The following is a 12,883-nucleotide window of genomic DNA, read 5'->3' as shown; positions in this document are numbered from 1 at the left end:
TGAAACATGAAACAAATATAATCAAATGAATTAAATTAACATGAAACAACTGTACCTGTACGAAGCTCGTACAATGTCTATGCTCTGAGTCCATACTAAAGGTTGAGGGTCCTGTGGAGAACTGATGCACATGCATAATTTTTTTTGTCAATCCTTAATATGATAACTTAATAAATATATGTATTAATTTAAATGATTAAATCGATACATACCTCTGGACTCGTGGAGGGGACAAAAAATGGGGTCGGAGCATCACTACTAGGCTCGGCAACACTCTGACCCTGAATTTTGAACAATGTCAATAGATGCTAATTAATTAATCATTCACTATACATATGAAATGTGATCAAATTAGTAAATTATAATTGTAATTTACTTGTGTGTCAATGCCAAATGTTTCGTTCAAGAACTGATCAGTGACGAGCCCATCATCCGCAACATCTCTAGCATGATTGCCAAATGTGCATAGGGATCTGCATGAAGTGCACATGTGACCACGAGGCACAGAAGGCTCCCCCTCAACTAATGGGCCCGTGGAATGGATGAGGGTCTGCGTCAAAGCATTAATGGTCCCTAGAGTGCTGGCCTCTACATGTTCCTTCACAACTGAAGGAATAGTCACATGCTCACGCTGTGGCTTGACCACAGGTGCCCTAACTACATTAGGGTCACGACGTGCTCCCGGCCTCTCGAATGATGACCACCCACCTCTACCCTGGGAGTCTAATAGATCAAAATAATTGGGGATCTCCCCAAGGACAAACTCACAATACAATTTCTTCAAAACATACATTGGGACCTCGTGATTGTTGCAAGGAGGGGCATCAAAAACCATCCACCATCTATCCCAAAAATGATTTCTCATAGAATCATGTATACACCAATGGATGGGGAACCGTTTAGTACCCTCTCTAACAGTATTTTGCTCACCGAGTTTTCTAAATAATGCACATATTGAACCTTTTGGTATTTCTTTTTTTTTAACATCTTCATATGACAATTTATTTGCATAAAATCTTTTTTGTTCTTCCCTCTTAACCCGCCAAACATCTAACTGACCAGTAACTGAGGCTATCTGGGTCTTAATGTATTCGAGGGATGACGCCAATTGAGCCCTCATTGGATTGGTTTGTCCAGCTTGTTTCAACCGACCAATGAGTCCTTCTAATTCAATTTTGCCTATCTCAATTTCATTTAATATATTTTCTTGTGTGCCTGGTGGAGGTCTTGGAATTGGTTCGGGTTGTGGAATTTGTTGTTCTTCAGGAGGGTTTTGTGGATTTTGGTTTTGAGGTTCTTCAGGTTCTTGAGGGTTTTGTGGATTTGCCGGTTGATTATGGACATTTCCTGATAAAGAATCAATTGAAATCCAAATGAATAAACAAATCTAAATAAAAATTGTAAAAACCCTATAAAATAATATGAAAAACATATAAAATAATGCAAAGTCAATTTTAGATTACATACGGCGTCGGCGTCGGCGTGTTGGTGATCTTGGATTTTGTCGGCGAGGAGGCATATTGGCAAGGGATGTTGAAAATGAATTTTTTTCCAACTCACGTGCGCGTTGCCCTTATAAACAGTAAAAATCACTGTTAATATGATGGGCCGCGGGTGTGCAGCACATCATTTATAAAAATAAAAAAATTTTAATAGCGCGTACGCGCTATTGTGCGTACGCACTATAGCACGTACGCGCTATTGAAAAATGAAAAAAAAAAAAAAGGCTTGTCACCTTTTTGGCACCACAACTCGGTGCATATGCCCACATACAGATCAAAAACCAGAAGAATGCTATAAGGAAGAAACTTCACTCTATATCATTCAAAGGCCAAATAGATACAATCATATAGTTGAAGAATAAAGACAATACATTAACACAAGGCAAGAAGGTATTGCACAGTATATTACTGGAAGAAAGAGATACAATAAAGAATTATATCAAGTTAGAGGCAAAGGAAATTATAGTAGCAGAGCAAATAATACAATGCTAAAGAGTCAGAGAAAAGACCGACCCTAAGAAGGGTTACAAAATTTTCTTTTATAGTTCAAGCATAACTGAGATAGCTTCTACCCTAACATAGAGCACAACTACTACCATTAAAGTTTGTAGAGAACAATCACTACAAATCTGGGCAAGATTTGATCATGGTACACATCCAGATGTAGGAAATCATATCTTTCATGCAATATTTCAGCCTTGAGAAGATAGAAACGATGACCATTACCATTCTAACTAGGTAGATGGATAAGCCAAGCGATGGGAAGCATATCATTTACATTTAAACAGGCATGGAGATCATTGAAGGTGGTTCTAGATGATCAAGAAGATCTAATTCTCCATTAAAGATTTTTCTCTTCATTCTCGACATGCCAAGATTAGATATATCATCAAGTCAAACATTTTCAACCTTCACCCTATACCTTTCTTGAAATTTCATTGGTCGAAGACCCTTTGTCATGTTTTCCAGCTTAGATAAGTTGAAAACTCTTATCATGGTCAACCTATGATCTTACGATCGCCAAACGAGGTCAAAACCCTCATATCATCTTTAGCTTGGAGACTCAGGCTTTATGATCTTACGATCACCCTTATGTCTCATGGTTGAAGGTACCCTTTATAATCCTTATGATCTTACAATCATGACCTTGCTTTACAATCTCATGAACACATGAACACACAACAACACCTTTGGCATATGGTCATGGGACCATCAATTTTCCCTTGAGATCTTACGATCTGCTATTTATCCTATGATCATGAGACCCTTTAAATTTCCTTGCAATGTTATAGGCACAATTAATTGACCTTACAATCTTACAATCACAATCTATCGTAACATCGATAGCAACAACTATTACCCTCACAATCCTACGATCATAGTCAATTTTTAACCTTTATCATGGCCTAGATGGTCTCACTATTTACATCTATGATCTCACGTACAACAATTTATCATGAGATCAGAACCCTGAATTGATTACCTCTATTGATGGAAACTTCGATTGAACCTTTGCCTCTTCATTCGATGAATGACTGCTCTGAAACTAGCCCTTTACCTTTTTATGCCTCCATGATCTTATGATCATATGATAGCATGAAAACCTTACTCTTCCTAGCTTTGGAAGCCCAAAAATTCATCCTTGTGATTTTACGATCATTGAACACTCGTAGCATCAGAACACTTTATCACCTAATTCATGATCTAACAATCCTTTTGATCCTACAACTATGCAACGCTGTGACAACACCATACTGTAGCATTAGAGACCCTTTCATTTACCCTCATGATCTCATGAACATGGGGTATTATAAGATTGGAAGACCTCCTTTCTATTCTTTTACGAGAATGCATGTTGATTGAATGTTCTCATCCTTATCCAATGCACTGACCTTTGAAAATGACACGCATGATGCTACGACAACAAGAGCTGAAGAGATCAAACCGACCTAGATATGTGGTAGCTTGTTGTTATGTCTCTATGACTAATGACCTTGTAACTTTGGATAGAAAAATAATGACAACCATAAATCCTCCAGATCTGATGATCACAATAATAAAGCTGAGGTACTTGCATATTCTAATAGCTTTGACCAATCAGGGTTGGCCACATGTTCACCTCTTACACAAATGACCTACGATCTTACAATTGCTACTATTTCATAACTTTGGGGGCTTGACAATTCAGCTCTATGATCTCACGATCACTATGATATTATAACCATCATATCATCTCACCTTTTCCATGCTTACCTGATGATCCTATGATGTAACTGTCATCATAGCATCAAAACCATTTCTTTCTACACCTTGGATCACAAGATCTTACGATAACTTCCTTATCGTAGCATCATCAACTGGAATATTTTCCCTTGCAATCTCATGATAAAAAAATGTATCGTAACATTGAAAATTTTCCTCATCCCTTCTATGATCATCCAACCTCATGATCCATTGACAACCCAACACTAAAACAACACAGTATATAGTTACATCATAGGTCTGCCCATTTGGTCTAATAATCTTATGGTCCATTGTATATCATAAGATCGTACCCATAGCCTCTTGTTGCAACATCAAAACTCTTCATTGTTTGTAGCTGAAAAGACAACTATGATGCTACAATAAAAAACGTTAACATATTGACAATTGTGAGATCACAACTTGAAGAGCTCTCCTAGGGGATATAACATGCAAATATAATAGTTTAAAAACTTAGGGATACAAGGGTAAGACTAAAGTTTTTTTACATATCCCTATGCATGCATGGAAAATTTGAATTTGAAAAGGTCAATTGACCATTAGACATGTTGCCACCCTAAGGATTCAAATTTTGGTGAGGGGACAAAAATGGCTCACAAGCACCTATTTAGCCACACAGTTGTGAAAAATCATGTCACTTTGCTACTTAGAGAACAGATAACACTCAAAGAAGACGGATAATCTAATTTTCTTGGAATCCTTGTCAATATGGTTATATTTTTTCAGTAGCATTTCAGTCAAGAGGATTTTATTGATTATTTTAACCTTTGGTGCCTTATCATCCTACATCTAGTTAAGGATGTCTTAGATGAAGAATTCACATATAACCACTACATGTGTAGGGTGCCTATCAATAATTTAGGTATGTTTCTTCCCCTGACAAGTTCGCCAAAGGGGTTTCAAAAATTCATGTGAAGAATCTGTGCTAGAGAGTCTTCAAACAAAAATACTTTTGAGAAATTGATATAGTCTTGATAGTGTGGATGTAGAACGGAAGATACCAGTGGCACATCAATTTTATCTTAACTCAAAGAGGGGTTATGAAAAAGATGTGACGAAGTTCCCTCTCGTGTTCTTCATTGAAATGAGAATAAAAAAAATTGTTTGGGGAGTCTGGATAGGAACTTGATGTTCCTGCAGATGGGGGCCTCTTTACTTCCAACCCCCTTTGTGGAATGGTTCCAAGGTTTCCATGACTATGAAGTCTTTGGGTCTCCCTACTTTTACAAGAGACCTGGAGGAAATTGTTTAATGTCTTGCACACAGGAGATGCAAAGGGGACTATGTCATTAAGGCTCAAGCTGCACATGCCAAGGTGATGAAGTTGTTAGGAAAAATGATTCTTGCAAAGAAATGGGAGGTTCTCTTTAGAGATATATGGGGGCCAAAGCCAAAAAAAAGCCCTAGGTTATGGTTGGGCTTGACAAGTGATTAATGGTGCATTGGGTCTTTCTCAGTCCTCTCAGGTCCTTGGTTTTTTCTTTAATATTTTCATACTCTAGACTTGTCTCTTGGTCCTCTCTTGTTCTTGGTTTTGTCTCTAATATTTTCATACTCTAGACTTATCTCTGATAATTTTGGTACAAAGTCTGGTGTATATATAGGTTGCCAGACATGTTAATAGTCAAGTAAGTTAAATTTTGGACTATTTTTATTTTGATTCCTTAGGTTTTCTCTAGTTTTTATGTGGGGTAGCATTATGGTTTGTCTAATTTCTAAATTGGTGCCTCTGTTGCCACAAATATTTGACATTATCATGTAATTCTCTTTTTCCAAAGTAATACAATAGGAACTAGCCCCTTCTAGCTACTGATTTATATATTAAAAAATACACACAATAAAACAAATTGAAAATATATTTGTAATATTATTATTATTATCTTATAATGGAATAATTCAATATCATATTTTATTTTATTGTAGAATTTTACATTTCCTTATATTGAAGAGCTAAGCTTCCAAGAGAATGCACCATAAAACAAGAGACACAATGTGTAAAAGTTCTTGTCAATAATTGGAAAAGAAGGAAAATAGAGATTTATAGATAGAAAGGAATGATATGAAGAGAGAGCTGAAAGAGAGAATGAGATGTTATTATAAGGACAAGTAAAGGTATAATGATAAGGAAATTTTTAAAATATTAATAATTATATTATTTTAAGAAATATATAAATAGCAATAAAAACAAGAGCTCTTGAGGAGCTAGAGTCCTTGCCTTTTGTGGGAAATGATATAAATTTATCTTCTGTACAAAATTGAAGATGTTTGTAGTTTTCTGATTTGCATTAGGATATGGTTGTGTTGATTTGGAGACCATTTAATCTTGTTATTTTGATTTGAAAGTCATGTTAGGCAATTTTAAAGTGGTCATTTTTCCTTGTCTATAGATGTACCTAACTATTTTCATGATGGAATGGAGATTTATAAATAGGTTTGAAAGATATGGAAGACAAGTGGTAAAGAATTTTTAAAAATATCAAATACTAGAAAATTATCAAAAATGAATATTTAAAGCTTTTTTCAAATTATTTAAAGAACTCTTGCCTTGTATTCTACCAATTTATATTTTGAAAATAAAATGAAAAATAGATTAGCAAATAATTGTTATAAAATAGAGAGTGAATTAGTTTTCCCTTCAATATATTAATTTCAATTTGAAGTTTAAATATAATGATAAAAAAAACTAGTTGATAATAGGAACTTTTATTTTAAATACAATGATAAACAAATTAATTAGAATCATATTTATGATTTATGGAAACTTCATCTCCAATATGAATACTCTACTTAATTTAAATATTTTATATTTATTGATTATCAATTTTAAAAACCATCTAATTTAATTACATAATTCTCACACATTATTGATTTAGAATAAAAAGATAATAGCCTAATTTAATTATTTAAACTTAGATGTAGAATAGTTGGTATTCGACTTGCACGATGTCTTCAAGTGAAGTAAACTAATTATTAATGTTAGATTGCCTTTTTTTTCCATCATACAATCTCCCAATATTCTAATTCACATTTTACTCATAGTATCAATTAAGTTTAATATACAAACTGTAATTAACCTAGAGAATTTGTGAATGTCTGGCAATTTTATTTTTGCCTAGCATGATGAAAGTGTGGAGTTGGGATTTCATACAAACTCACCCTTATAATGTGTAGAAACAAAGGCGGATTTCCTTAAACTTTTGACTCCCTACACCATTTGTTCTTGTCAATGATTACAGCTTGAAGATTACAACCATAATTGTTATTGTAACTCATCCTCATTTTTCACAAATTTTCAAGTCTGGGGATCCTAACTCTTGAGAGGCATTCATACAAAATATTTCTTTCTAAAATTTGGAACTAAATTTTTTGTATGAGAGAAGTTTTTGCGGAGGAGAGTATATGGAAATAATTTTTTGAAAACCCTAAATATTGTTTTTTTTGTTTACAACATCTCCAATTCTTAGTCAATCCAATCATTAGGGGCTAACAAATACAAGCTTTTCAAAGACTTACTATGGTTTGTTACACTGCAACTAGATCTATCACACCATGAGTATCCAAGTAGGTCAACACTTCTCAACAACTCTGTGGCAAGTCACAAAAAAACAACTTGCTCGACAGAAGCTCCTCTATCAAACTGGTCATGGGGACATTGTGATGGTCAGTATGGGTTCGCCCTAGATAGGCTATCGACTAGATTATTGATTTCAATTATGGACTACAATGTAAGCTTTTGGGCCATCTAATTGATTTGAAAGTTCCCTTTAGGTCACTTATCGAAACTTCTAGAACATCTTTAAAATTCAAATTTTTAAAAATTTGGTTAAATGAAAAGTCGAGCTTGATCTGCAAGACATCTTGCCATTGGATGGAGAAAATCAAATAGAGGAACAAATGAAGAATGAGCCCTGAGTAGATTTTTCATGTGAAATTCACAAATCTAGTCTACAATCAACAACAAAAACAAAATGTCTGAGATAGATCACATTCAGACCAAACACTATCCACATGAACACTATGTTTGGTGCAGCTGGGCAACAACTTTGCCATTTCTTTCTCCCAGAATTAACACAGAGGTAAACGACACATCATAAGCCGTAGGTAAAAATTCCCCTTTGATACACAGAAATTGGTAGACCATTCGCCATAGATCTGTGAAGGCCTTTTCACAATTATACCAAAGCCAAATCCAATCTCATTAAAAACACATAGGAACCTAAATTCCCCAGTCTCCATAAACTATAACGGTGTACTTCTATCTGTCTCCTTAGAACTATGAAAATTTTGTTGAGTGTAAAGTTAAAAACGTGCAGTGGCAGATAGTTGAAGATTTTACAATAACAGTGACGTGATTATGGTGTTCGTGCAAAATCTAGAAAAATCTGAAGTTGCTGCAAGTGGGGCCATGGAAGATTCTAGAAGTTAATTTTCCTAATTTTTAGAGTCACAGAAATCAATTTTATCCCCAGCAAAATTGTTGGTAACCAATCAAAAAATTGAACTTGCTAATTATAAATTAATTAAAAAATAAAATAGGTTTTGAACTTTATAGTGTGTTTATAAGTTCCCTGATTTTGATCATAAAAATTAATTGTAAAGAGCATTCGGGAACATTAGTTCCCTACCTATATATTATAAGTTGAAATATTTAATTTAAAAAAATAAATTGTTGATAACTTAATTCAAACTACCAAAAGATCTAGTAAGTTTGAGTGGTAGTATTAGTTTTATGATTGTCAAAAAAAACATCAATGTAAAACTAATAAATATATTTAAAATAAGAAATATACGAATATATTGTGATAATTCATATTGATTAGACATTATTTTTGTCCAAAGTTGTGTGAGGTGGAAGATAAAATTATTACTTTTTTGAAAAATCTAATCAACTTGTTACAAATGTGAAAAAGATAAAGTTGTAATTAATGTATTCATTAATGCATGGTAGAGTTGTTAGAAAATATTTATATTTTTGTTGAAGAAAATTGAATTTTCTCCATACCAAAAATAGTATGGTCCAATAGTATGAATGAAAAATGTGATTTATAAAATAATAAAAAATTACAAAAAGATACAAACATTTGAAGTTTCTTTTAATCTTTTAAATTCTATAAGTTGATTGGTCAATTGAATTCAATGAATGAGAGGAACTAATAACAAGTGCCACGTAGTGACTTGTATCTGCCGAAAGTTGTAATAGTTTAAGATTAAAATTTTAATAGTTAGAAAATAGTGAATTGAGGTAAGTTATAATAGTTTAAGAATAAAAATTTAATAGCCAACTGTAATGATGTTAATTTAATATAATTTAATCAATATTTATTTAAGATTAAAAAAATATCTTCATGCATATTTAAATATTTGAAAATAATAATTTTTTTTTAAAGTATAATTAAAAAAATTAAGTGTAATGTTAGAATTCACTTATTCTATTTAAATTATTAAGATTAAAATTAATTATTATTCAAACTACATATATTTCTAACATAAAATATTTTTAAATTTATAATATGTAACTATTATATTTATAAAAAATTGATAATTTTATGAGTTTGATATAAGTCTTATGTGTTTTATATTTTATATATTTTGCATCCTTAAATATAGGGTAGTGGTTCTTAGAAATCCGCTCCTATAAGACTCAAATAATATGAGCCAATCAAACTAAAGTAAAATATTTTTAATTATTTTAGAAATTAAAATTTGACATATAAACATTATAAAAAATTAAAGAATTAAATTAATTATAAAAATACTTATATTTCATTAGTTGAAGTAGGAAAAATTAATCACTTGTTATGCTATTAGTATGTGCCTCCCACAAATACAATAACACAAGATAAAACAAATGTTTAATTTACATTTTAAATACTAATAATCTTACTTTTAGAGGAGTCAACACCAACCAATAAATCAATTGATGAATAAGGTAAATATTTATTGATCGCCCTTACGTCACCGTGACGAGCCTTCTATGTCACGCGAAAACCACTCTGATTAGCATCAAAGTTGTACCTTTCCTATCATATCTTTCTCTCATCATTTGAAGTTAAACAAATATTATAAAGCGGTTTGACCTCCTACAACTCAAATACACGCATGCCTTTACACAATTTCGCCTGTATTACTGTAACGCCATGTTCCTTCAAATTAAAATATAAGCTTTCTAATACATACAAGAACGACCAAGTCATGATCTTCCACGATGCCCACTACTCCTAATGCCGGTTATTTAAAATAAATTATCACCTTCACCATCTCCAAAATTCTTACTAGTCATTGGGGTCCGTTTGAATCATTTATTTCCATCAAGACCTTTCAATGTCCAGCAAAAAGAAGAGTAGTTGTTCATTCAATTCAGTGGGTTTCTCAATCGAAGGAACATGCCCACAATCTTCTATCACCACAAGCTTTGCTTTTTCTCCAATATGCCTGCAAATTCATCATTTTATATTGTATGTAAAGTGATTAATGTAAATATGTAAACCTTGTATGATTGAGTGTAAGAGGGAGATGATTTGGTACTGAGCTCAGCTTCTGGTTGGACTGGTCCAATGGAAGAAAACATACTTTTAAGCATCTCATAACATTCTTGACCAAATTTGGGGATGGAGGGATTGAAAAAAACAAAATGGGGTGGATGGAGAAAAGAATGTTACCTTTGGAGAGCATGTGCCTCTTGGAGCTTGAAGATTTTGTCATTCTTCCCCCATATAATCAGAACTTCCTGCAAGGACCACCACATGTTAAAAGATTTTTTTTAAGTCAAAAGCAATTTGTAGTTGGTTTGGGTTTTTATACTTATGTTTTTGGTCCATTTTAACTATTGAAATTTCAAAACACATTCAATCATGAGAAAGATGGGGTAAAGAGTGTGAATGATCCATCATCATTGGATAGAGTTAATTCGAGAGGGACGTGTCAATGATCCATCATCATTGGAAAGAGGGTGGAGGAAGGGAGAGATCATGGGCAAGGGAGACTACCAAAGAGTAGGATATCTCTTACCAAGAGAGATCAGAAAAGCTGATTTAAAAATAGGTTATATAACTATCAAAAGATTATTTGTCAAAAAAAATAGTCATATGTGATCTATTAGAAACATTAATAGAAAAACATGTACAGTCGAAGAGGTTTTAGACACATGTGAGTGGTCCGTATCGAATACCTACCTAAAATTTGTTTGTGGATGACTTCCATTAAAAAACATGTTACTGTGTTTAATATTCTTTCCCATTAGAATATAATTTAAGACTTGAGTGATTCAAATTCATGTAAGCTGATGTTTGTGGACTTATTGAAAGTTAGATTTGGATATACGATTACGAATGAGTAAATTTTAACTCTAAGCTGACAATTGATGAGTCACAATCACACTTCGTGATACTACATCAGGAAATGTATAATTATGTTATGAAACCTTACCACGGAATAAAGATTCCAATAGACTTTCTCTTCTTTAAAGTCTCCATATGAAAACAAGCTATCTTCCGGTATAAGTACACATCATACCTAGGCAGTAAGTAAAAATATATGTATAGAGAGGAGATGAGAGAGAAAGAAATAGAGTGCCTACCTGTACCAATGTTGGGAGTGGGTGAGCATTTTTGGAGCCAATGACAACGGCATCTAACAACTCTATTCTCTCACTTCTCCTTCCGCCCTTACTCTTCATTACATTCAAACCCACAAAACTCGTGTGTAAGTAAAAGCATAAAAAGTCTCTTCAATATGTCAAAGAAACATCTAGAAGACAGAGAAACTGTTGTGTAAAGAACCCCATTAATAATCTCAACAATATGTGAAAGAAACATCCATATCACAAAGTATGGTATTCTTATTGTTGTTTAGAGAAAACCAGTTTACAATTTCCACGAATTACAATTACAGTGCATCTATAAAACAATTGCAATCTTCCCAATTATTATTTTTAGAATCATAACAACTATCACTAAAAATAGAGAATATAAGGGAAAAATTAGAAACAATCTTTTAAAATTTGATTTTCTTCCTTGTATTATATAAATACCAGGAACATAAAAGCTGTATTATATAAATAGCAATGAGTACCTCCATGAAGTCCTTGTATATGAAAGTAGGAAGCCAGGGCATCTTGTAAATGGTATGATTGATGCATTTCTTGAACTCCTTCACATTCTGCGGAAGCAGAACATCCCTAATATCGGAGGCGCCCAGTTCCTTGAGCAGATCATCGTTGCTGGAGGGCGTCATACAAACACCGGAGCTCACAATTACCAAGCAACGCACGAGCTCGGGAAATCTGTGGGCCATCCAAAACCCCACAAAACCGCCATAGCTATGCCCGACAACCATGGCGCTCTTCACTTGGAGGCAATCCAGCATTCCCTTCACGCACTCCGCCTGAAATAGCTCCGACCTCTCGGAGCTCCGGGTACTCGACTCGCCGAAGAACAAGAGGTCCGGAATGAAGAGGTCAAAGTGCTTGCCGAGAGCCCCGATTTGCTTCTCCCAGCCGCTCAATCCATCGGCTCCGAAGCCGTGAATGAGCACCACAGCCGGCTTAGGCGCCTCCTGAGAACCGCTTGATGTCTTAATCAAACAGTGCATTGTGGTTCCATTGCTCAGCTCAATTCGCCTCGATTTGAGCCCCTGCGAGGCCCAGTAGGCCCGCTTCACGCTCTCCACCAATTCCACAACGCTGAACCTCATTCTTCTTCACTCTCACAGACTCCTCACAACAGGTACCTTGTGTTCTGGCCCATATGGCTATAAATAACGTTTTACACGGCACGAGAATCGATGTGACGTGGAGTATTTTAATCTCCCATACCTGGCGGTCATTATGGAACAGTCGCTGGCAAGGCAAGTTTTGGGGTTAATAAGAATGCCAAATGCCAATTTATCATTGACTTGAAAGGTGTCTTAAAAGCCATCTCAATTTATGCCCCCGCAGAAGGTGGGTCAGCACACGTTCTGCTGTGGGTGTCAACTTCATGCGGGGAATGTTGGGGACCCACAGTAACCTCCGGCTTATTGCGGTAGGGCCAAACACACCGACCGACACAGTGTTTGATGTTGACAGGCGAGCAAATTTCAACGATGACGGCAACTGGCGATTAAGTGTTTAGGTAGCGGGA

At 34.4% G+C, this 12,883-nt stretch overlaps 2 protein-coding genes across 2 annotated transcripts; both read right to left on the bottom strand.

The window, feature by feature from the left end:
• Positions 1–657: 657 nt before the first annotated feature.
• Positions 658–1,581, bottom strand: LOC149532618 (uncharacterized). Its single transcript, XM_089805742.1, has 3 exons — positions 1,468–1,581; positions 833–1,347; positions 658–723 (listed from the first exon to the last, which is right to left on the bottom strand). Exons 1-3 carry the CDS (start codon positions 1,517–1,519, stop codon positions 658–660), a joined length of 633 nt encoding a protein of 210 aa, XP_089661868.1. The 5' UTR covers positions 1,520–1,581.
• An 8,100-nt stretch (positions 1,582–9,681) lies between these two features.
• On the bottom strand, positions 9,682–12,641 carry LOC149532617 (uncharacterized). Its single transcript, XM_089805102.1, has 4 exons — positions 11,835–12,641; positions 11,341–11,433; positions 10,424–10,491; positions 9,682–10,196 (listed from the first exon to the last, which is right to left on the bottom strand). Exons 1-4 carry the CDS (start codon positions 12,453–12,455, stop codon positions 10,073–10,075), a joined length of 906 nt encoding a protein of 301 aa, XP_089661228.1. The 5' UTR covers positions 12,456–12,641; the 3' UTR covers positions 9,682–10,072.
• Positions 12,642–12,883: the final 242 nt, after the last annotated feature.

The sequence above is a fragment of the Cupressus sempervirens genome, chromosome 10, assembly GCF_028749045.1.
Source record: "Cupressus sempervirens isolate cs-2001-9-10 chromosome 10, ASM2874904v1, whole genome shotgun sequence".
Lineage (NCBI taxonomy): Eukaryota > Viridiplantae > Streptophyta > Pinopsida > Cupressales > Cupressaceae > Cupressus > Cupressus sempervirens.
Note: the sequence above shows the minus strand (reverse complement) of the source record. Positions and strands in the feature narration are given on the sequence as shown.

Coding starts and splice junctions, on each gene's coding strand:
- LOC149532618 (XM_089805742.1), bottom strand. CDS start 1,519: ATGCCTCCTCGCCGACAAAATCCAAGATCACCAACACGCCGACGCCGA. Junction 1,348..1,467: donor AACACGCCGACGCCGACGCC/GTATGTAATCTA, acceptor ATTCTTTATCAG/GAAATGTCCATAATCAACCG. Junction 724..832: donor TTTGGGATAGATGGTGGATG/GTTTTTGATGCC, acceptor TTGATCTATTAG/ACTCCCAGGGTAGAGGTGGG.
- LOC149532617 (XM_089805102.1), bottom strand. CDS start 12,455: ATGAGGTTCAGCGTTGTGGAATTGGTGGAGAGCGTGAAGCGGGCCTAC. Junction 10,492..11,340: donor CACTCCCAACATTGGTACAG/GTAGGCACTCTA, acceptor TGGTCCTTGCAG/GAAGTTCTGATTATATGGGG. Junction 10,197..10,423: donor GAGGCACATGCTCTCCAAAG/GTAACATTCTTT, acceptor ATGAATTTGCAG/GCATATTGGAGAAAAAGCAA.